General features: G+C 56.5%; 1 protein-coding gene across 2 annotated transcripts in view; it reads left to right on the top strand.

Moving 5' to 3' along the window:
* Positions 1-23615, top strand: part of ARHGAP26 (Rho GTPase activating protein 26) — a 2838701-nt gene that overhangs the window by 520518 nt on the left and 2294568 nt on the right. For both annotated transcript variants that reach the window (XM_069652460.1, XM_069652459.1), the window contains exons 4-5: positions 16753-16824; positions 19687-19788. In XM_069652460.1, the coding sequence (XP_069508561.1) occupies positions 16753-16824; positions 19687-19788 (174 nt within the window). The remainder of the gene's footprint in view (positions 1-16752; positions 16825-19686; positions 19789-23615) is intronic.

Raw genomic sequence — 23615 nt, 5'->3', positions numbered from 1 at the left:
GGGTACGTGCATCACAGGGGTTCGCGTGAAGTCATTCACACGATCGGGCCTGGGGGAGCGGGCTACGTGTATTACAGGGGTTCGCGTGAAGTTCCTCACGCGATCGGGCCTGGGGGAGCGGGCTACGTGTATTACAGGGGTTCGCGTGAAGTTCCTCACGCGATCGGGCCTGGGGGAGCGGGCTACGTGTATTACAGGGGTTCGCGTGAAGTTCCTCACGCGATCGGGCCTGGGGGAGCGGGCTACGTGTATTTCAGGGGTTCGCGTGAAGTTCCACACGCGATCGGGCCTGGGGGAGCGGGCTACGTGTATTACAGGGGTTCGCGTGAAGTTCCACACGCGATCGGGCCTGGGGGAGCGGGCTACGTGTATTACAGGGGTTCGCGTGAAGTTCCTCACGCGATCGGGCCTGGGGGAGCGTGCTACGTGTATTTCAGGGGTTCGCGTGAAGTTTCACACGCGAATAGCCTGGGCGCGTGTATTTCAGGGGTGCGCGGAAAGTTTTACACGCGATTTCTGCACGGTACGTGTATTTCAGGGGTTCGCGTGAAGTTTCACACGCGAATAGACTGGGCGCGTGTATTTCAGGGGTGCGCGGGAAGTTTTACACGCGATTTCTGCACGGTACGTGTATTTCAGGGGTTCGCGTGAAGTTTCACACGCGAATAGCCTGGGCGCGTGAATTTGAGGGGTGCGCGGGAAGTTCCTCACGCGATCGGGCCTGGGGGAGCGGGCTACGTGTATTACAGGGGTTCGCGGGAAGTTCCACACGCGAATAGCCTGGGCGCGTGTATTTCAGGGGTTCGCGGGAAGTTCCACACGCGAATAGCCTGGGCGCGTGTATTTCAGGGGTGCGCGGGAAGTTCCACACGCGAATAGGCTGGGCGCGTGTATTTCAGGGGTGCGCGGGAAGTTCCACACGCGAATAGCCTGGGCGCGTGAATTTGAGGGGTGCGCGGGAAGTTCCTCACGCGATCGGGCCTGGGGGAGCGGGCTACGTGTATTACAGGGGTTCGCGGGAAGTTCCACACGCGAATAGCCTGGGCGCGTGTATTTCAGGGGTTCGCGGGAAGTTCCACACGCGAATAGCCTGGGCGCGTGTATTTCAGGGGTGCGCGGGAAGTTCCACACGCGAATAGGCTGGGCGCGTGTATTTCAGGGGTGCGCGGGAAGTTCCACACGCGAATAGCCTGGGCGCGTGAATTTGAGGGGTGCGCGGGAAGTTCCTCACGCGATCGGGCCTGGGGGAGCGGGCTACGTGTATTACAGGGGTTCGCGGGAAGTTCCACACGCGAATAGCCTGGGCGCGTGTATTTCAGGGGTTCGCGGGAAGTTCCACACGCGAATAGCCTGGGCGCGTGAATTTGAGGGGTGCGCGGGAAGTTCCACACGCGAATAGCCTGGGCGCGTGTATTTCAGGGGTGCGCGGGGAGTTCCACACGCGAATAGCCTGGGCCCGTGTATTTCAGGGGTGCGCGGGAAGTTCCACACGCGAATAGCCTGGGCGCGTGTATATCAGGGGTGCGCGGGAAGTTTTACACGCGAATAGCCTGGGCGCATGTATTTCAGGGGTGCGCGGGAAGTTTTACACGCGAATAGCCTGGGCGCGTGTATTTCAGGGGTGCGCGGGAAGTTTTACACGCGAATAGCCTGGGCGCGTGTATTTCAGGGGTGCGCGGGAAGTTTTACACGCGATTTCTGCACGGTACGTGTATTTCAGGGGTGCCGGGGAGTCCCACATGTGATTTGACAGTGTGGGTCCTCCCAGGTGTACCCTGTACACCCTCCACGGCCCCTGCAGGCAGCCCACACCACAGGGGACTACCCTGCATCCCTGGTCATGTCCCGCAGGCAGCCCACCCAACATGGGCATGCCCCCCAGCAAAGGCACATGTCTCCTTGAACTAATGAACACCAACACATGTCCCCTTGCACCCCCACCCCCCAGCACTGTGGGGCACATGCCAGCAGTCCCCCACCCATGTCCAACTCATGTCCCCCACCACCCCCACCCCCCAGCAGTGCAGGGTCACCCTCCACCAGGGCCCCACTCATGTCTCCCACCACCCCCACCCCCCAGCAGTGCAGGGTCACCCTCCACCAGGGCCCCACTCATGTCTCCGACCACCCCCACCCCCCAGCACTGTAGGGCACCTGCCAGCAGGCCCCCACCCATGTCCAACTCATGTCTCCCACCACCCCCACCCCCCAGCACTGTGGGGCACCTGCCAGTAGGCCCCCACCCATGTCCAACTCATGTCTCCCACCACCCCCACCCCCCAGCACTGTGGGGCACCTGCCAGCAGGCCCCCACCCATGTCCAACTCATGTCTCCCACCACCCCCACACCCCAGCACTGTGGGGCACCTGCCAGCAGGCCCCCACCCATGTCCAACTCATGTCTCCCACCACCCCCACCCCCCAGCCACCAGGGTCAGCCTCCACCAGGGCCCCACTCATGTCTCCCACCACCCCCACCCCCCAGCAGTGCAGGGTCACCCTCCACCAGGGCCCCACTCATGTCTCCCACCACCCCCACCCCCCAGCACTGTGGGGCACCTGCCAGCAGGCCCCCACCCATGTCCAACTCATGTCTCCCACCACCCCCACACCCCAGCACTGTGGGGCACCTGCCAGCAGGCCCCCACCCATGTCCAACTCATGTCTCCCACCACCCCCACCCCCCAGCCACCAGGGTCACCCTCCACCAGGGCCCCACTCATGTCTCCCACCACCCCCACCCCCCAGCAGTGCAGGGTCACCCTCCACCAGGGCCCCACTCATGTCTCCCACCACCCCCACCCCCCAGCACTGTGGGGCACCTGCCAGCAGGCCCCCACCCATGTCCAACTCATGTCTCCCACCACCCCCACACCCCAGCACTGTGGGGCACCTGCCAGCAGGCCCCCACCCATGTCCAACTCATGTCTCCCACCACCCCCACCCCCCAGCCACCAGGGTCACCCTCCACCAGGGCCCCACTCATGTCTCCCACCACCCCCACCCCCCAGCAGTGCAGGGTCACCCTCCACCAGGGCCCCACTCATGTCTCCCACCACCCCCACCCCCCAGCACTGTGGGGCACCTGCCAGCAGGCCCCCACCCATGTCCAACTCATGTCTCCCACCACCCCCACACCCCAGCACTGTGGGGCACCTGCCAGCAGGCCCCCACCCATGTCCAACTCATGTCTCCCACCACCCCCACACCCCAGCAGTGCAGGGTCACCCTCCACCAGGCCCCCACTCATGTCTCCCACCACCCCCACCCCCCAGCAGTGCAGGCTCAACCTCCACCAGGCCCCCACTCATGTCCCCCTGCACCCCCACCCCCCTGCCACCATGTGCAGCCCCCACCAGGTCCTCACAATCCCCAATCATGTGCGTAATGGTCAGCCTCCACAGCCAAAAAGACCTACCAAGTAACCCATTCACCCACATGGAAATGGAAATCACATGTTACACCCCCAATGTACATGAAGCAAATGAACCCATGTCCGTCACACACATATTTTCAAATTGAATGGGAAAACACACAACATGACATGCATGAAACCAATGACATGAAACCACACAGTGAACAATGTAAAAAAAAATGTATTGAAAAAAATACAAATGCCAAAGAAAGAAAACTAACTACAATGTAAATGTGAAAAAATAAGCTGCATGTCCGCATAAAAACACAAAACTAGAAAATCAAATCAAAAAAATAATGTCCAAAGTGAAATGTAAAAACTCTCCATGCAACAAAGAACTATGTACAAAAATAACAAGGGTCCATCATCACAACTGAACTAAGGAAACCTCCTAAAAAACCTACCTAAATATCAACTATATACAAAAAGTGGAGCAGTGTCCGTCGACTCCAAATAATAATAAGAACGAAAGGAAACCTAAAACTAAAGAACTATATACAAAGGCGGCGGGCAAGTCCAGCGGCTCACTCTGTGGTGTTCCGGGCCAGGGCATCATCGAACTCCTGTTCGATGTCCCGGAGGCGGTCCAGTTCCATGGCCCCGAGGGTCCGCAGGGACGACGCTGTGTCCTCCTCCAACCCCCTGCGGATTGCCTCGAGGCACTCGGCCCGCCTCAGGGCCCTCCGCATGGAGTTCTCCGCCCTGACCATTGTGAGCCGCGCCTCTTCCGCCCGCCGCCGCTCCGCACCTATGGCGTGGCCCAACCGCTGCCACACGGAAGACACTCTCTGTCCTGGGTCCTCCTGCCCTCCGGCCGATGCCTGCCCCTCCGATGTCGAAGGCCCCGAGCCTTCATGGCTCCCACCATCTTGCTGCTGCTGCTGCTCTGCCTCTGCCCGTGCACTGCCTCCTGCTGCCTGCACATCCTCCGCCGGCTGGGGTGCACCTGTTGATGTGGCCACCCCTGCTGGACGTCCGACTCCCGACTGTGGCAGGGATGCCTCCTCCACCAGCCTGGCCGCACTGTCAGAGGCAGCTCCACAGGGCACCCAGGTGACTGATGGGTGGGAAGATGGCACAGAGGACGACTGGCGCGTAGGGGGTCCAGTTGAGGAGGGGGTCGGAGCAAGCCCCATCAGACAGCGGAATCCGGCCTGGGTGACCTGTCCCAGCAGGCTGACGTGGTCAACGAGCCATTCGAGATGACGTGCAGTCTCTCCATGAAAAGACTGCAGGTCACCTCGCATGGCCCGTTGACGCAACGCCACACCAGCCAGGACAGGCTCAACCCGGTCCTGGATGGCCACGTCCGCAGGCAGAGGAAGGCCAGTTGACGTCAGCTCATCCCCTGCCTGAAAACGGGTCTGGACGTAGGCATCCCTGCTGGTGCAAGATGATGCAGGGACAGGATCGGGGACAGGATTGCACACAGGCACCTCCGCGGCCGCCTGTGCTGCCTCCTGTCCCTGGTCCTGCACTGCACCACTAGCACCAGTGGGATCCCCACCTCCAGACCCTGTCTCTGGTGCTTGCGCGGCCCCCTCCTCCACCAAACCCCCCACCAACCTGGATGACTCTGTGCCATCTTCCCCTGTTGGGCCCTGTGGGGTCCCAGCTGCCCCTTCTGCTGCCGAGGAGTCCAACTGCAACCTCCGCCTCTTGGACCTCCCCCCGGCAGCTGCGGCCTGGGACGCGGCACCGGACTCCTCACTCCCAGACGAGATGACAACACGGGAGGGGAGCCGGGCCTTGCGTCTCCGGCTGGCGGTCGGATCCCCGCCGCTGTGCTCCACAGCACCTTCTCCGCCCTCTTCATCAGTTGACGCTGCAGACAGGGAGAAACAAAACACAGGCATCAGGGCACTGTACAATGGACACATACACGCATGACAGTTGCACATGAGTGGCATTGGCAAACCTCAGACATGTCATCACAATCCCCAACAGACATGTCATTGCAACTGGCACACATGAGCCATACCACAGCCATATCGCAACTGCCACCACCATCCCCACACATACAACAGCATCAGCAGCCAAAGGGGAGCCATACATCACATGCAACACAGGAAGTGCACCACACATGTACACACACCACCACACTTGCATGCATGTCTACACCTCTGCCAAGTGTCGCACTGTTCAGACGGGCATCCATGTCACATCTGCCAATCAGGCTTCCACATACCGCTGTCACATGCATCCATGTAGCATCACTGTTGCACCTTTGACAAATACACACACATGCACATGTACACAGTGCTCATACATGCAGCCGAAAACAACATACATGCCTGACATCACGGACATGTCTACTTACATACACATTCATCCAAACATGTGTGCACGCACAACTGCATTTGCCATGCAAGCCCACACACACAAGCACCATCCATGTCTCACACATTACAGCCCTCGCATGTGTCAGCCCCACGGCCCTGTACACCCCCACCCATACTCCACCCCATACAAACAGATGTGCAACTGGCACAATGGGGAATGATCACCACACGCCCTGCTCACAACCAGGATGCATGTACACTCACCGCTCGACTCCAGACGGCTCTGCTTCTCTAGGACCTGGACGTGGAGCGCTGGGGATATGCGTTCCAGGACCCCCATCTGTTCTTCCGACAAGTGGCCCCGGCGCCCCTTTGCATCCGCTGCCTTCAAGAGGCGCCGGGCCTTGTTCAGGGTCCTGGACCTGAAGTCCTCCCAGCGCTTCCTGACATGTTGTAAGTCCCGGACTGCCAGCCCCTCCGCGTTGATGGCAGTCACGATGTCTGTCCAGATCCGAGTCCGTCCTTCCTTGTCGGCGCGGGAACTTCCAAAGAGGGCATCATACTGCCCCAGGACTTGCTCCACCAGGACACCAACTTCGGTGGCACTGAAGCTGGTGCCCCTCTGCCTCTCTGGCCGGGGGTTGTCAGTGGTCACAGATGGTGTTAGCCCCGACATGACAACCCCAGAGGCAGGAGTGGGTGGGCAACTGGGTCCTGGGGCTGGGCTGTGGAGCGATGGAATTCCAGTCGGGAGTCTTCTGTTCCAGCAGGGGTGGTCACAGCAACAGCACCCCTGGCTGATGTGCAGGCAGCAAATGGCAGTGCACGTGGGCAGCAGGCAGTCAGGCAGCAGCAGATAGCAGGTGGGAGCGTGCTCGGGGCTCTGGGGGGCAGTAATTCGGCCTTCTGGGCAGGAGCGTGGTCTCCCGTGTGCTCACGCGTGGCCAGCTTGGTACGGAGTGAATTGGCACGTGAAAATCCTGCACGTCAGCGTGAAAACCGAGGAAAGGCCCTTAGCGCGTAAGCGCGTCAGCACGCATACGCGATTCCATTGGACCAAAGGCCCTCAGCGCGTAAGCGCGTCTGTGACGTGACCCGCACGGGTGTTTCCCACACAGCACGTGATGACAGAGCACACGTGGAAAGACTGCACGTCAGAGTCTCATTGCGTGTGATTGGTGGAAATGGCCGTACACCGGGATACAGGTGCGCTGACGTACTTGCGTGTGTAAGTGTCCGCGCACACCTCATATACACGTACATAGGCCAATCGCGTGTACACGCACTTTTGTCCAATTACACGCGATGAGACTCTGACGTGCAGTCTTTCCACGTGTGCTCTGTCATCACGTGCTGTGTGGGAAACACCCGTGCGGGTCACGTCACAGACGCGCTTACGCGCTGAGGGCCTTTGGTCCAATGGAATCGCGTATGCGTGCTGACGCGCTTACGCGCTAAGGGCCTTTCCTCGGTTTTCACGCTGACGTGCAGGATTTTCACGTGCCAATTCACTCCGTACCAAGCTGGCCACGCGTGAGCACACGGGAGACCAGAAGGCCGAATTACTGCCCCCCAGAGCCCCGAGCACGCTCCCACCTGCTATCTGCTGCTGCCTGACTGCCTGCTGCCCACGTGCACTGCCATTTGCTGCCTGCACATCAGCCAGGGGTGCTGTTGCTGTGACCACCCCTGCTGGAACAGAAGACTCCCGACTGGAATTCCATCGCTCCACAGCCCAGCCCCAGGACCCAGTTGCCCACCCACTCCTGCCTCTGGGGTTGTCATGTCGGGGCTAACACCATCTGTGACCACTGACAACCCCCGGCCAGAGAGGCAGAGGGGCACCAGCTTCAGTGCCACCGAAGTTGGTGTCCTGGTGGAGCAAGTCCTGGGGCAGTATGATGCCCTCTTTGGAAGTTCCCGCGCCGACAAGGAAGGACGGACTCGGATCTGGACAGACATCGTGACTGCCATCAACGCGGAGGGGGTGGCAGTCCGGGACTTACAACATGTCAGGAAGCGCTGGGAGGACTTCAGGTCCAGGACCCTGAACAAGGCCCGGCGCCTCTTGAAGGCAGCGGATGCCAAGGGGCGCCGGGGCCACTTGTCGGAAGAACAGATGGGGGTCCTGGAACGCATATCCCCAGCGCTCCACGTCCAGGTCCTAGAGAAGCAGAGCCGTCTGGAGTCGAGCGGTGAGTGTACATGCATCCTGGTTGTGAGCAGGGCGTGTGGTGATCATTCCCCATTGTGCCAGTTGCACATCTGTTTGTATGGGGTGGAGTATGGGTGGGGGTGTACAGGGCCGTGGGGCTGACACATGCGAGGGCTGTAATGTGTGAGACATGGATGGTGCTTGTGTGTGTGGGCTTGCATGGCAAATGCAGTTGTGCGTGCACACATGTTTGGATGAATGTGTATGTAAGTAGACATGTCCGTGATGTCAGGCATGTATGTTGTTTTCGGCTGCATGTATGAGCACTGTGTACATGTGCATGTGTGTGTATTTGTCAAAGGTGCAACAGTGATGCTACATGGATGCATGTGACAGCGGTATGTGGAAGCCTGATTGGCAGATGTGACATGGATGCCCGTCTGAACAGTGCGACACTTGGCAGAGGTGTAGACATGCATGCAAGTGTGGTGGTGTGTGTACATGTGTGGTGCACTTCCTGTGTTGCATGTGATGTATGGCTCCCCTTTGGCTGCTGATGCTGTTGTATGTGTGGGGATGGTGGTGGCAGTTGCGATATGGCTGTGGTATGGCTCATGTGTGCCAGTTGCAATGACATGTCTGTTGGGGATTGTGATGACATGTCTGAGGTTTGCCAATGCCACTCATGTGCAACTGTCATGCGTGTATGTGTCCATTGTACAGTGCCCTGATGCCTGTGTTTTGTTTCTCCCTGTCTGCAGCGTCAACTGATGAAGAGGGCGGAGAAGGTGCTGTGGAGCACAGCGGCGGGGATCCGACCGCCAGCCGGAGACGCAAGGCCCGGCTCCCCTCCCGTGTTGTCATCTCGTCGGGGAGTGAGGAGTCCGGTGCCGCGTCCCAGGCCGCAGCTGCCGGGGGGAGGTCCAAGAGGCGGAGGTTGCAGTTGGACTCCTCGGCAGCAGAAGGGGCAGCTGGGACCCCACAGGGCCCAACAGGGGAAGATGGCACAGAGTCATCCAGGTTGGTGGGGGGTCTGGTGGAGGAGGAGGCCGTGCAAGCACCAGAGACGGGGTCTGGAGGTGGGGATCCCACTGGTGCTAGTGGTGCAGTCCAGGACCAGGGACAGGAGGCAGCACAGGCGGCCGCGGAGGTGCCTGTGTGCAATCCTGTCCCCGATCCTGTCCCTGCATCATCTTGCACCAGCAGGGATGCCTACGTCCAGACCCGTTTTCAGGCAGGGGATGAGCTGACGTCAACTGGCCTTCCTCTGCCTGCGGACGTGGCTATCCAGGTCCGGGTTGAGCCTGTCCTGGCTGGTGTGGCGTTGCGTCAACGGGCCATGCGAGGTGACCTGCAGTCTTTTCATGGAGAGACTGCACGTCATCTCGAATGGCTCGTTGACCACGTCAGCCTGCTGGGACAGGTCACCCAGACCGGATTCCTCCGTCTGATGGGGCTTGTTCCGACCCCCTCCTCAACTGGACCCCCTACGCGCCAGTCGTCCTCTGTGCCATCTTCCCACCCATCAGTCACCTGGGTGCCCTGTGGAGCTGCCTCTGACAGTGCGGCCAGGCTGGTGGAGGAGGCATCTCTGCCACAGTCGGGAGTCGGACGTCCAGCAGGGGTGGCCACATCAACAACTGCACCCCAGCCGGCGGAGGATGTGCAGGCAGCAGGAGGCAGTGCACGGGCAGAGGCAGAGCAGCAGCAGCAGCAAGATGGTGGGAGCCATGAAGGCTCGGGGCCTTCGACATCGGAGGGGCAGGCATCGGCCGGAGGGCAGGAGGACCCAGGACAGAGAGTGTCTTCCGTGTGGCAGCGGTTGGGCCACGCCATAGGTGCGGAGCGGCGGCGGGCGGAAGAGGCGCGGCTCACAATGGTCAGGGCGGAGAACTCCATGCGGAGGGCCCTGAGGCGGGCCGAGTGCCTCGAGGCAATCCGCAGGGGGTTGGAGGAGGACACGGCGTCGTCCCTGCGGACCCTCGGGGCCATGGAACTGGACCGCCTCCGGGACATCGAACAGGAGTTCGATGATGCCCTGGCCCGGAACACCACAGAGTGAGCCGCTGGACTTGCCCACCGCCTTTGTACATAGTTCTTTAGTTTTAGGTTTCCTTTGTTTTTTCTTATGATTTGGAGTCGACGGACACTGCTCCACTTTTTGTATATAGTTGATATTTAGGTAGGTTTTTTAGGAGGTTTCCTTAGTTCTGTTGTGATGATGGACACTTGTTATTTTTGTACATAGTTCTTTGTTGCACGGAGAGTTTTGACATTTCACTTTGGACAACATTTTTTGGATTAGATTTTCTAGTTTTGTGTTTTTATGCGGACATGCAGCTTCTTTTTTCACATTTACATTGTAGTTAGTTTTCTTTCTTTAGCATTTGTATTTTTTTCTAATACATTTTTTTTTACATTGTTCACTGTGTGGTTTCATCTCATTGGTTTCATGCATGTCATGTTGTGTGTTTTCCCATTCAATTGGAAAATATGTGTGTGACGGACATGGGTTCATTTGCTTCATGAACATTGGGGGTGTAACATGTGATTTCCATTTCCATGTGGGTGAATGGGTTACTTGGTAGGGCTTTTTGGCTGTGGAGGCTGACCAATACGCACATTGTGAGGACCTGGTGGGGGCTGCACATGGTGGCAGGGGGGTGGGGGTGGTGGGAGACATGAGTGGGGGCCTGGTGGAGGGTGACCCTGGTGGCTGGGGGGTGGGGGTGGTGGGAGACATGAGTGGGGGCCTGGTGGAGGGTGACCCTGGTGGCTGGGGGGTGGGGGTGGTGGGAGACATGAGTTGGACATGGGTGGGGGCCTACTGGCAGGTGCCCCACAGTGCTGGGGGGTGGGGGTGGTGGGAGACATGAGTTGGACATGGGTGGGGGCCTGCTGGCAGGTGCCCCACAGTGCTGGGGGGTGGGGGTGGTCGGAGACATGAGTGGGGCCCTGGTGGAGGGTGACCCTGGTGGCTGGGGGGTGGGGGTGGTGGGAGACATGAGTGGGGGCCTGGTGGAGGGTGCCCCTGCACTGCTGGGGGGTGGGGGTGGTGGGAGACATGAGTGGGGGCCTGGTGGAGGGTGCCCCTGCACTGCTGGGTGGTGGGGGTGGTGGGAGACATGAGTGGGGGCCTGGTGGAGGGTGCCCCTGGTGGCTGGGGGGTGGGGGTGGTGGGAGACATGAGTGGGGGCCTGGTGGAGGGTGCCCCTGCACTGCTGGGGGGTGGGGGTGGTGGGAGACATGAGTGGGGGCCTGGTGGAGGGTGACCCTGCACTGCTGGGGGGTGGGGGTGGTGGGAGACATGAGTGGGGGCCTGGTGGAGGGTGACCCTGCACTGCTGGGGGGTGGGGGTGGTGGGAGACATGAGTGGGGGCCTGGTGGAGGGTGCCCCAGCACTGCTGGGGGGTGGGGGTGGTGGGAGACATGAGTGGGGGCCTGGTGGAGGGTGCCCCTGGTGGCGGGGGGGTGGGGGTGATAGGGGACATGAGTGGGGGCCTGGTGGAGGCTGCCCCTGCACTGCTGGGTGGTGGGGGTGGTGGGAGACATGAGTGGGGGCCTGGTGGAGGGTGCCCCTGGTGGCTGGGGGGTGGGGGTGGCGGGAGACATGAGTGGGGGCCTGGTGGAGGGTGCCCCTGCACTGCTGGGGGGTGTGGGTGGTGGGAGACATATGTGGGGGCCTGGTGGAGGGTGCCCCTGGTGGCGGGGGGGTGGGGGTGATAGGGGACATGAGTGGGGGCCTGGTGGAGGCTGCCCCTGCACTGCTGGGGGGTGGGGGTGGTGGGAGACATGAGTGGGGGCCTGGTGGAGGGTGACCCTGGTGGCTGGGGGGTGGGGGTGGTGGGAGACATGAGTTGGACATGGGTGGGGGCCTACTGGCAGGTGCCCCACAGTGCTGGGGGGTGGGGGTGGTGGGAGACATGAGTTGGACATGGGTGGGGGCCTGCTGGCAGGTGCCCCACAGTGCTGGGGGGTGGGGGTGGTCGGAGACATGAGTGGGGCCCTGGTGGAGGGTGACCCTGGTGGCTGGGGGGTGGGGGTGGTGGGAGACATGAGTGGGGGCCTGGTGGAGGGTGCCCCTGCACTGCTGGGGGGTGGGGGTGGTGGGAGACATGAGTGGGGGCCTGGTGGAGGGTGCCCCTGGTGGCTGGGGGGTGGGGGTGGTGGGAGACATGAGTGGGGGCCTGGTGGAGGGTGCCCCTGCACTGCTGGGGGGTGTGGGTGGTGGGAGACATATGTGGGGGCCTGGTGGAGGGTGCCCCTGGTGGCGGGGGGGTGGGGGTGATAGGGGACATGAGTGGGGGCCTGGTGGAGGCTGCCCCTGCACTGCTGGGTGGTGGGGGTGGTGGGAGACATGAGTGGGGGCCTGGTGGAGGGTGACCCTGGTGGCTGGGGGGTGGGGGTGGTGGGAGACATGAGTGGGGGCCTGGTGGAGGGTGCCCCTGCACTGCTGGGGGGTGGGGGTGGTGGGAGACATGAGTGGGGGCCTGGTGGAGGGTGACCCTGCACTGCTGGGGGGTGGGGGTGGTGGGAGACATGAGTGGGGGCCTGGTGGAGGGTGACCCTGCACTGCTGGGGGGTGGGGGTGGTGGGAGACATGAGTGGGGGCCTGGTGGAGGGTGCCCCAGCACTGCTGGGGGGTGGGGGTGGTGGGAGACATGAGTGGGGGCCTGGTGGAGGGTGCCCCTGGTGGCTGGGGGGTGGGGGTGGTGGGAGACATGAGTGGGGGCCTGGTGGAGGGTGCCCCTGCACTGCTGGGGGGTGGGGGTGGTGGGAGACATATGTGGGGGCCTGGTGGAGGGTGCCCCTGGTGGCGGGGGGGTGGGGGTGATAGGGGACATGAGTGGGGGCCTGGTGGAGGCTGCCCCTGCACTGCTGGGTGGTGGGGGTGGTGGGAGACATGAGTGGGGGCCTGGTGGAGGGTGCCCCTGGTGGCTGGGGGGTGGGGGTGGCGGGAGACATGAGTGGGGGCCTGGTGGAGGGTGCCCCTGCACTGCTGGGGGGTGTGGGTGGTGGGAGACATATGTGGGGGCCTGGTGGAGGGTGCCCCTGGTGGCGGGGGGGTGGGGGTGATAGGGGACATGAGTGGGGGCCTGGTGGAGGCTGCCCCTGCACTGCTGGGTGGTGGGGGTGGTGGGAGACATGAGTGGGGGCCTGGTGGAGGGTGACCCTGGTGGCTGGGGGGTGGGGGTGGTGGGAGACATGAGTGGGGGCCTGGTGGAGGGTGCCCCTGCACTGCTGGGGGGTGGGGGTGGTGGGAGACATGAGTGGGGGCCTGGTGGAGGGTGACCCTGGTGGCTGGGGGGTGGGGGTGGTGGGAGACATGAGTTGGACATGGGTGGGGGCCTACTGGCAGGTGCCCCACAGTGCTGGGGGGTGGGGGTGGTGGGAGACATGAGTTGGACATGGGTGGGGGCCTGCTGGCAGGTGCCCCACAGTGCTGGGGGGTGGGGGTGGTCGGAGACATGAGTGGGGCCCTGGTGGAGGGTGACCCTGGTGGCTGGGGGTTGGGGGTGGTGGGAGACATGAGTGGGGGCCTGGTGGAGGGTGCCCCTGCACTGCTGGGGGGTGGGGGTGGTGGGAGACATGAGTGGGGGCCTGGTGGAGGGTGCCCCTGGTGGCTGGGGGGTGGGGGTGGTGGGAGACATGAGTGGGGGCCTGGTGGAGGGTGCCCCTGCACTGCTGGGGGGTGGGGGTGGTGGGAAACATATGTGGGGGCCTGGTGGAGGGTGCCCCTGGTGGCGGGGGGGTGGGGGTGATAGGGGACATGAGTGGGGGCCTGGTGGAGGCTGCCCCTGCACTGCTGGGTGGTGGGGGTGGTGGGAGACATGAGTGGGGGCCTGGTGGAGGGTGACCCTGGTGGCTGGGGGGTGGGGGTGGTGGGAGACATGAGTGGGGGCCTGGTGGAGGGTGCCCCTGCACTGCTGGGGGGTGGGGGTGGTGGGAGACATGAGTGGGGGCCTGGTGGAGGGTGCCCCTGCACTGCTGGGGGGTGGGGGTGGTGGGAGACATGAGTGGGGGCCTGGTGGAGGGTGCCCCTGGTGGCTGGGGGGTGGGGGTGGTGGGAGACATGAGTGGGGGCCTGGTGGAGGGTGCCCCAGCACTGCTGGGGGGTGGGGGTGGTGGGAGACATGAGTGGGGGCCTGGTGGAGGGTGCCCCTGGTGGCTGGGGGGTGGGGGTGGTGGGAGACATGAGTGGGGGCCTGGTGGAGGGTGCCCCTGCACTGCTGGGGGGTGGGGGTGGTGGGAGACATGAGTGGGGGCCTGGTGGAGGGTGCCCCTGCACTGCTGGGGGGTGGGGGTGGTGGGAGACATGAGTGGGGGCCTGGTGGAGGGTGCCCCTGGTGGCTGGGGGGTGGGGGTGGTGGGAGACATGAGTGGGGGCCTGGTGGAGGGTGCCCCAGCACTGCTGGGGGGTGGGGGGAGACATGAGTGGGGGCCTGGTGGAGGGTGCCCCTGGTGGCTGGGGGGTGGGGGTGGTGGGAGACATGAGTGGGGGCCTGGTGGAGGGTGCCCCTGGTGGCTGGGTGGTGGGGGTGGTGGGAGACATGAGTGGGGGCCTGGTGGAGGGTGCCCCTGCACTGCTGGGGGGTGTGGGTGGTGGGAGACATATGTGGGGGCCTGGTGGAGGGTGCCCCTGGTGGCGGGGGGGTGGGGGTGATAGGGGACATGAGTGGGGGCCTGGTGGAGGGTGCCCCTGGTGGCTGGGGGGTGGGGGTGGTGGGAGACATGAGTGGGGGCCTGGTGGAGGGTGCCCCTGCACTGCTGGGGGGTGGGGGTGCAGGGGGACATGAGCAGGTGTGCAGGGTAGTCCCCTGTTTTGTGGGCTGCCTGCAGGGGCTGTGGAGGGTGTACAGGGAACACCTGTGAGGACCCACCCAGCCTAATTGCGTGTGATAATTCCCGCACACCCCTGTAATACACGTACCAAGCCAAATCGCGTGTGATAATTCCCACGCACCCCTGTAATACACGTACCTGGCCAAATCGCATGTGAAACTTCCCGCATACCCCTGTAATACACGTACCCTGGCCAATCGCGTGTTGAACTTCCCGCGTACCCCTGTAATACACGTACCCTGGCCAATCGCGTGTTAAACTTCCCGCGTACCCCTGTAATATACGTACCCTGGCTAATCGCGTGTATAACTTCACGCGTACCCCTGTAATACACGTACCCTGGCCAATCGCGTGTTAAACTTCCCGCGTACCCCTGTAATACACGTACCCTGGCTAATCGCGTGTTAAACTTCCCGCGTACCCCTGTAATACACTTACCCTGGCTAATCGCGTGTTAAACTTCCCGCGTACCCCTGTAATACACGTACCCTGGCCAATCGCGTGTTAAACTTCCCGCGTACCCCTGTAATACACGTACCCTGGCTAATCGCGTGTATGACTTCACGTGTACCCCTGATATGCACGTTACCCGCTTTGCGTTCCTTGTTTGGCTGCCCTGTAAACTGGTCCAGGGTTAGCGCAGCCCTTTGCGATGATTTAGCGATTTTGCTGGCTTTTCCTTGCGCGAGGGCGTTCTTGGGGGCGTTACTGGCGCTGCTGCAGGGTCGCTGCGATACTCTGCGCCACGGCTGGTTTGGGAGCATGAAATCCATGAATACGCTGTGCGCGGAAATCGGTTTTAGCGCACGTGCCTGGCGCAGTCAATCGCACGCGGACACTCTGCGCCAGCCGCTTGCGACACTTTTCTGCGAAATTCTATGAATTACCCTGAATGTCTTTTCCGTGTAGACTGCGTGCACCCTGTGGGTGAGTTCCATGCTTCTCCATCATCAAGTCATCTTGTTGGAGACCATAAGCAAATGGGGAGTGTTGCACCTCACTTGAATATCTGCCCTTCAAAGAATGTATGTAGTGACTCTCTTATATTCAGACTAGATGTTTGTGCTACAAGACGCGTCCGAGCCCGTCGAGGTATTATCTTGAAGAAAAATGCATTTAGCAGATTTTGTCAAGACCCACATATGGTTTTTTTAAAATTTTGATTGCGTTTGCAAAAGGTTGAAATTGGATTCAGCCATATGCAAAATAACAGGATACAATATTGTGGATCTAGAGCCAAAGCCTGCATATTCAGAACCGACTCTGTGGAGGAGCATCCAATGGAGGTTGCCCCCTGAGCGGTCACTCTCGTTTTCTCGCTGCTCATTTTCATAGCGGTCGCCCGCTTCCTCCTTTCCGCTGAGTGACCTCAGCATCTGCCTTCCCCCGCCGCCTTCTCCCTGTGTTCACCTATTCCCTCCACACCTCCATTTCTGACTGCACGTGCTAGTCTGCTTGGTTAAAGCTTGGTGCGCTGTGCATCAGCCTGCGCGCAGCGCTCTTTCGTGCATCACGCTTCAGCTCACGGTCTGTTGACTGCAATCTAATGTTCTTGGTCATTTACCTAAGTGCACCCTTTATAGACCTCTGTGCACTCCCTACACTCACAACATAAGTGCCTCTGGGCCAGACTCATACTTTATACAGCAGGCTTTGCTATTAACCCTTTCAGAGCTACTCTTGCCTCAATCACGTTTGGGTAGCCTGGTGGGATTTCAGTGCTATGTAAAAAACAAGTTCGTCCATGTAACTTTGCAATTTCCTGTGCATGTGTAGTTCAAATGTATCAGTAATACTTATGTTGCGCTCTTTTGTATTGTGACAAACATTTTTCTTCTTACATTTGCGTCACATTTAAACTATGATATAATGCAGTTAACTAAGAAATAATGGTGATTCAAACAGCACATGATGCTGGCCCACCTGAGCTACGCCTGTGGGCTTCCAGAACAGAAACTGGGTGCCGGCATAAGGGTCATTGCTGAAAGAAAATCTACTGCAGTAAATTGAGCAGCATTGCCCAATGCTTAACCGAATGTCTGTATTTTCTTGCACAGATTGAGAATGTGAGTGAGGTGCTGATCGCGCCCCTGGAGAAATTCCGCAAGGAGCAAATAGGAGCTGCTAAGGTGAGTTAGAGCAACAGGGGGTACTCCTGTGTGAACATGGGCCAGTCTTCTATTTGGAACCCTCATTTTCATCCTGGGGTGGTGTTCTTGCAGCTTCTCCCTACCAGGGAACCGAGATGATTTAGTGGGTTGGATTATACAGTTATTTGCCCGGTGTTTGGTTTTTTGGGGGTTTTTTTTGTTTCTTTTTAGTAGAAGTAGTAGGTTTCTAAGTGTTGCACATTGGGAAATGTAATGATTGATATGGGAAGTATGGCTGATCTTCATGAACAGATGAAGAAATGGCATTGTGGCATTCGTTGTGTAGTCTTGGTTTTGCATAACGTAATCCTTTTTAGGTAGTGAAACCGGTCCAAGTTGATATTTGGAGGGACTGATCCTTTCGAGCCAAGATGCAGGGTGGTGCTGGCTGGATTTTGTTTGTTAGATTTTAGTTCCTTGGCATGCTAGTCGAATTCCCTGTTTTGCATCTGCGGGAAGAGGTTGACATTTTGTGAGTACTGTTGAATAGGTTCTTTGGGCTATTGTTGATTTGGGGAAAGACTCTTTTGCTTGCAGGATTTGTTCCTTGTGCAATCTGTATTATTTTGTGCAAATCTGCGATCACAGTGTTGAGGAATTGGAGCTTTTGACTGTCCATTTCCTTATACCATGTGTGTGAACAGTTTGACTTCTGATACGCCCTTATTTATAATGTGGAGAGTGAATTCACTTTGATACTTTATCCAACGCCAAGTAGTTGCCCCTTCATTAAAAATGATCGATAATGAAAACCAATATGGTACATACTGGTGCTGCTGTTCTTGGAAAGGGGTTTCACTGACCACCATAACAAACCTTGCAATCATTATGTTTTGTTGTATTTGTTGGATAATCTTCCAAGATGGCATTATACACAACACCACAATAACCAGAAATCAGATGTGATTTGCCCACTTAAAATGAGTGCACCTCACAGCCTTTACAAAGCACTTACGTTGTGACACTCAAAAAAGACCAGCTAAAAGAGCCTCCTGCATACAACAAAGGCTGGGATTGCATTTTTATAAAGTTTTCGAATCTAAGAAAAAGCTCCATGAGCAGCGCTGCTAGGTTCCTCATTAGAAGCATTAGGATGTTTGCCTTGCTTCCCAGGCCCTGTGTGAGCATTCCTGAAAAAGAAGTCTATTTACTGCTGCACAGCGAAACTGCACTACTTTCCATGGATCCCAAGAAACGTTATGTTCGCACCTGGGCCAGGGCGCTCAGTCAATCGTGTGGGTGGAAGAACAGGTGAGAATACACAGGGCCTCATCACGAGTTTGGCGGTAACCCTTAAATCCGGCAGTAGCGCTGTTACCGCCGGATTTAAGGGTCCGCCGAAAATTCGCGCTCACACTGCCGGCGGGAAATCCGCCAGCGGTATGAGCGTGAAAATTCCCCATTGAGCCCAATGGAGAATGGGGCATTCCCGAATGGGCTCAATGGGGAATGGGGATTTCCAAATCCGCCAAAGCCGTGATCCGGTGCTAATAGCGCCGGTGGGTTTGGCAGTAGGGCAGTTAGCGCTGGCGTTACCGCCCAACTCATGATGAGGCCCACAGTGTACTGCCTGCTCTTTCCAGTCACCCGAGGCCATAACCCAGTTGGTGCCTATCTTGATTGTGGGGAGGCAACAGGGAGCAACACCCTGTTGCCTCCCAACATCTCCCCTCCCCACACTTCGCTCTAATGACATCCAAACCTGTTCCTCTCCCCAGTACCTCCACACTTACCTGCTGGACCGGGGCTTTGTGCTTCAGTCCGGGTGATCCTCCCACCCGCAGCCACCGCCATGGAAATGGGAGTAAGTCCCTTTACCCATGGCGGCAGCCATCTTTTTTTTCCCCCAGAGATTGGGCTTGCGCAATACGCACAGGGCCCATCTCCTGGGACAAGAAAATGTAAACTATTTGCATCATTGGTAAACACCAGGGAGCAAATCGCTATCGCCCCGATCGTCGACTCGTAACAGCCTGCATTCTTCGCCGAGGCCCTCACTTTGCTCGGGTCTGCCTTGGCTCGAATTGGCTGCCGTTACCAGCTGTGTACAATCACGACTCTGGTGATTGCTACAGTGTACCGTTTGTGTTTCTCCAGCCACCTGAGGCCCTTGCCCAGGTGCCTCCATCTTGATTTTGGGGAGGCAACAGGGAGCCCCCACCTGTTACATGCCCACATACTTCTCCCTCTGCCCAAAGACCCCTAAACCCTCACTAATAGTTATATTATCGCCTCCTTTGTCTCTCACTCTTTTACTCCTGCTCCTGATACTCCTCTAATAGCATCTCCCTCTGCCTGCCTTTCACCTCCAACCCCCTCCCTCTTTCCTTTTATTTGTACCTCTCCCTAAGGATAGCCTTGATGGAGCTCTAGCGTAGAATGAAACTTGGGACAGCCATCATTGCTCTTGCTCATCCAGCGTTGTGCTAGTGTGCCTTTCTAATGAATGTGCCACGTTTCATACCAGAGTACATGTATTCCTTTCTGACAAGTCTATTAATGGTACGACATCCTTTCATCGCGGGATGTTTTTTCGTGGGTTTTTTTCTGTGAATTTATTTTTGAAAAAACCCATCAGATTTTTTAGGGGGGGGTAGTAAATTATATATATGGGGTGTGGGTGTTTGGGAATAAATACAAATTAAAGAAAATTGGGTGTTGGGGTGGGAACCCCCCCAAAAATAATGCAAAAAAAATGTGATGGGTTTTTTCGTAAAAAAAATCACGGTAAAAAACCCAGCGAAAAAACATCCCGCGATGAAATGACATGCAACCCTATTAATTTGGTCACATTTTTACTCTTTAAGCCTCTTAAGTTTTGTTCTCTGCTCGTCTTCACAGGAGACCAAAAAGAAATATGACAAAGAGACGGAAAAATACTGCAGCGTCCTAGAGAAGCACATGAATTTGTCTTCCAGGAAGAAGGAAGCCCATCTGCACGAGGTGAGAATGGCCTCCTCCAGCACGGTGGTGCTCTCCAGGTCCACTAAATTGTAATTTGGGTCCATGATGTTCCCAAGGCTCGAACAAGGTAGCCTTATTTGGGGTGGATGGGGTTGTGCCTGCGGCACAGGTCTGTGTGTAATCTGCAGGTTGCAGTTTTACATGCCGGCGGAGTAGACTCAACCCTTCGTCATTCCGAAAGCTACTAAACAACTTAACTGTGCAAGTGGGTGGAGCCTACAATGATTGCTCATGGAAATTCAGGACAAATCTATTCGCCCTAAGCCTTAAGTTACATTAGTGTGATTGACCCTGGTCATGGAAACTTGTATTATTGTGCATCAAGAGCAGCTTATGGTAAGTAAAAGGTCAGTGTCGCTGTTCCTTGGAGCCCAAGATGCCATTCCCTGGTTGTCGGAGTTGAAATGTAAAAATTATTTTGCATAAAGTTCCCCCATTTCTATCTCTGGAGTCTAATTTTTGTAGTAGGGTGATATTAATATGCCTGAAAATATTGCCCTCAGCGCTTCACATTTCCAGCAGGGGCACTCAAATGCAGCGAGTGCAAGCAGTCACACCCATTTTGTAACCCATTTACCCACTTGTTTTTCACACAGCGTGTCTTTAACGCATTTTCTGGGGGAGGGATTGGGCCAGGGTTCGCTCACCAAGGGTGTCATTCTGACATATTTCTTTCTGATCCTGGCGTTATTGGTTGGGAGAGTACCCTACCAATGGAGAGGACAGTTCACAAATCTTACAGTATGTGTGTTCCATAGGCCTAGATCATGGGGAGGTGGCATGGAAGTATTTAGTATGGCAGCAGTGTGAGAGGTTCGGGGGGGGGGTGGAAAAAATTATTTGTGTGGTGCCAGTCGGGTACTCCAAATGTGTGGTCAAAGGGTCAAAGAAGACAGCAAGACATAACTAGCCATCTTCATGTGCGTCCTTCCCCCACTTCATAACACCGATACAGTCTAGTAGTTGCAGCTGGTGAATTTGTTAAATGAAGGGGTGTAAAGGTTTTTACTGAATTGAACCAAGCGAGCACACCTGAATTAATCCAATAAGGTTTGGGCCAGTGTTTCCCATTAAAAAAAATATTATAATAATGGAATGAAATTGTGCATTTCATGGCACTGATTTCTAAAAAATCAGTCAACAATGTAGAACTTATCCTCTGCAGTGCACACAGGCAACACTCCAATAGTTGCCAAGTCACCAACAGCACATAGGAACATTTTATAACCATTATTGATGCTACCTATCCACAAAGAAAGAAACAGGAGGCCTCTCTCAACAATATACACCAGCGTTTCCCCACCAAGTCAGGTTCTACCCAAACCAGGTCATGAGGTCTGTCCCCTTTTTATGCTTTATGTTTCCAAAAAAGTCATGAGGCTGACCTCAACAATACATGCCAGAATTGCCCCTGTAAAACATATGTTCATGCCGTTTCTGCCACCCAAAACGGCCAGTATTAGCAATATTACTGTGCTGCCCATCTTCCATGCTGCTAGTGACCAAATCAAATCCTGCATCTGTCTCATTGTATGCACGTTAACTCCAGTTCTGCATCAGGTCTCTCTGTGCCCACATACTGCACCCCCCCACCCACACACGTACACCTACATAACATAAACACATTGGCATGCAAACATGCATTTGTTAAACATATCTTTTTTTCTTTGTTATGATCCTTATAGCCAGATATGGTTTATTAGTGTTCACATCTGACATTTGAAAACCTGGGATCGCCTTAAACTAACTGTGAAGGCATCGGGAAGTAGACAGAGACAACTGAGGAAAGTTTTGGTTACAAACTTTTATTTAAAATCACAAACGGGTTGGGATGAGGCCAATCCTGCCCTATGCTAAGGTGGTATTTTCCTACTTAACTAAAACTGATAGTCTGTGTCCGGAAGTCCAAAGTAAATGTCTGTCTGTGTCCAAAACCTATACTTGCCATCACATCTATTTGTTCCAACTGTGTAGGGAAGTCGGCATCAAAATGAAATGTGTTCAAACAAAAGTTCAGAGCTTCTTCCAGCTCTTGGTTGGGAAGGGGTTCTCCCTTACGCAGGATTCTAAATAGTTTGCTTTTAACCACAAGGGTTTCCCTTCCCCAAGCTTTGAAGTCTCTCACAACAACATAATTCCTCAGAATTCTTCCCAGCTCTCAGGTCTTTGGCTCGATCATCAATATCATACATTTCAACTCTAAGTTCACAATGCACAAGCTTCTCCGGATATTCAACCATAAACTTATAAATGAGTCAAGTAGCTTTTCTTTAATGGGTGGATTCGGTCTAGGCGCAGTTGTCGGACCACACAGTCCACCCATTACAGGTCACGCAACCGACACACCTGATTGGCTTCTTTTGCACAAGCGCACAGCCATTGCTTCAGCTCGACAGGGGTATTGAACTTGTATGCTTGCAGTTCTTTTCAACACTTGTTTAGCCACAATTTACTTAATAATAATAATAATAATAATAATAATAATAATAATAATAATAATAATAATAATAATAATAATTTGATTGTCACACTTTCTCAGTGTTGCCACAGTTTCAACTTGTACAGATCCTCTTTTCCTTCTGGCTCCTCACAATGCTTGCTTTTTCTCAATTTGTGCAATTCACAGTGCTGTATATTCGTTACCAATGCTTGCTTTCTTTAGTTTCCATGATTCACAGTTCCTTTGTATCAGGAAACACTTTTTCTGCTTTCCACTCGTGTGGCATTCATTCATTATTACTTTCCCTTGGTTTGGTATTCAAAACTGCAGTTCGTTCATATTGAAAGCAACATGACTCCAAATTCCCAGTTCACTCTCCGGCTGGGAATTTGCATTCTGCTCACAGACTTCTCATTCAGTTTTCAAGTTTCCTGCTTTCTTGGCCCTTCCGCGGCCTTTCCAATTTTACTACAGTTCGGTATTCACAAACCGCATCAAACCTTTGTGCTTTGCATTTCTGAACCGGCAGTAACATTGCCTCTGCTGTCGCCCGCTCATTCGCAAGTGCTCCGACCTTCTCTCACCACACGGCTCGCACCGCAGTGTCCTGGAGTCCCTCAGCCTCACTTGACTCACTGGGTATGCTGTCTTCGTGTGCCCTTCTTCCGTCGGTTCTTCGTGGCTGCTGCTGCTCCAGGCTCAGCAAGCCCCTCTCCCGGGGTCTCCGACAACTCTGGCTACTGGAGAGGGAGTCCTCTGGACTCCAGGAGGTCAGTAGCCTGACCCTGCCACCGGAGACCTTCCGACAACACCAGCCACAGTCTGCTTACACTGCTGCGGCTCTGCAGCACCTCAGCGCTTCGGACACGCCTCTCCCTGCCTTCACCCCCGGCTTCTCCGTCTTCATGTATTCCACAGGCGATCGCGATCTCCTCTGCAAGCTCATTAGCCTTACCCGAGGGGGGCATTTATACTGCCCCCTCTGTCTTCATGTGCAGGCCATTCACGGTTTCACAATGGTCTTGGTACTAATCATCCTTCTTCCTCGTCCCAGTACCCGAGTGGTGTTTGTGTATGTGTGAGTTAATAACGTATTGATGTGTTTTTCTGTGAGATCTATTCCTCATCTCAGTACCATAGTGGTGTTTGTGTCAGTCTGTATTAATAAAGGATCAATGTATTTTTCTATGGGATCTATTCCTTATCTCAGTGCCATAGTAGTATACACCGGGAGATGTTTTTCTAACATCATATGGGAGGGATTGGTAATAGCATATAAAAGCCTGGGGGACATTTTAATTCCTTATGACAGGGAAATGGGGGATACCAGGTCTCTCCCAAGGGTGCATTATCCCCACTCCCCAAG

The sequence above is a fragment of the Ambystoma mexicanum genome, chromosome 3p, assembly GCF_040938575.1.
Source record: "Ambystoma mexicanum isolate Mex_15411 chromosome 3p, UKY_AmexF1_1, whole genome shotgun sequence".
Lineage (NCBI taxonomy): Eukaryota > Metazoa > Chordata > Amphibia > Caudata > Ambystomatidae > Ambystoma > Ambystoma mexicanum.
This window is presented reverse-complemented; position numbering and strand designations above follow the sequence as displayed.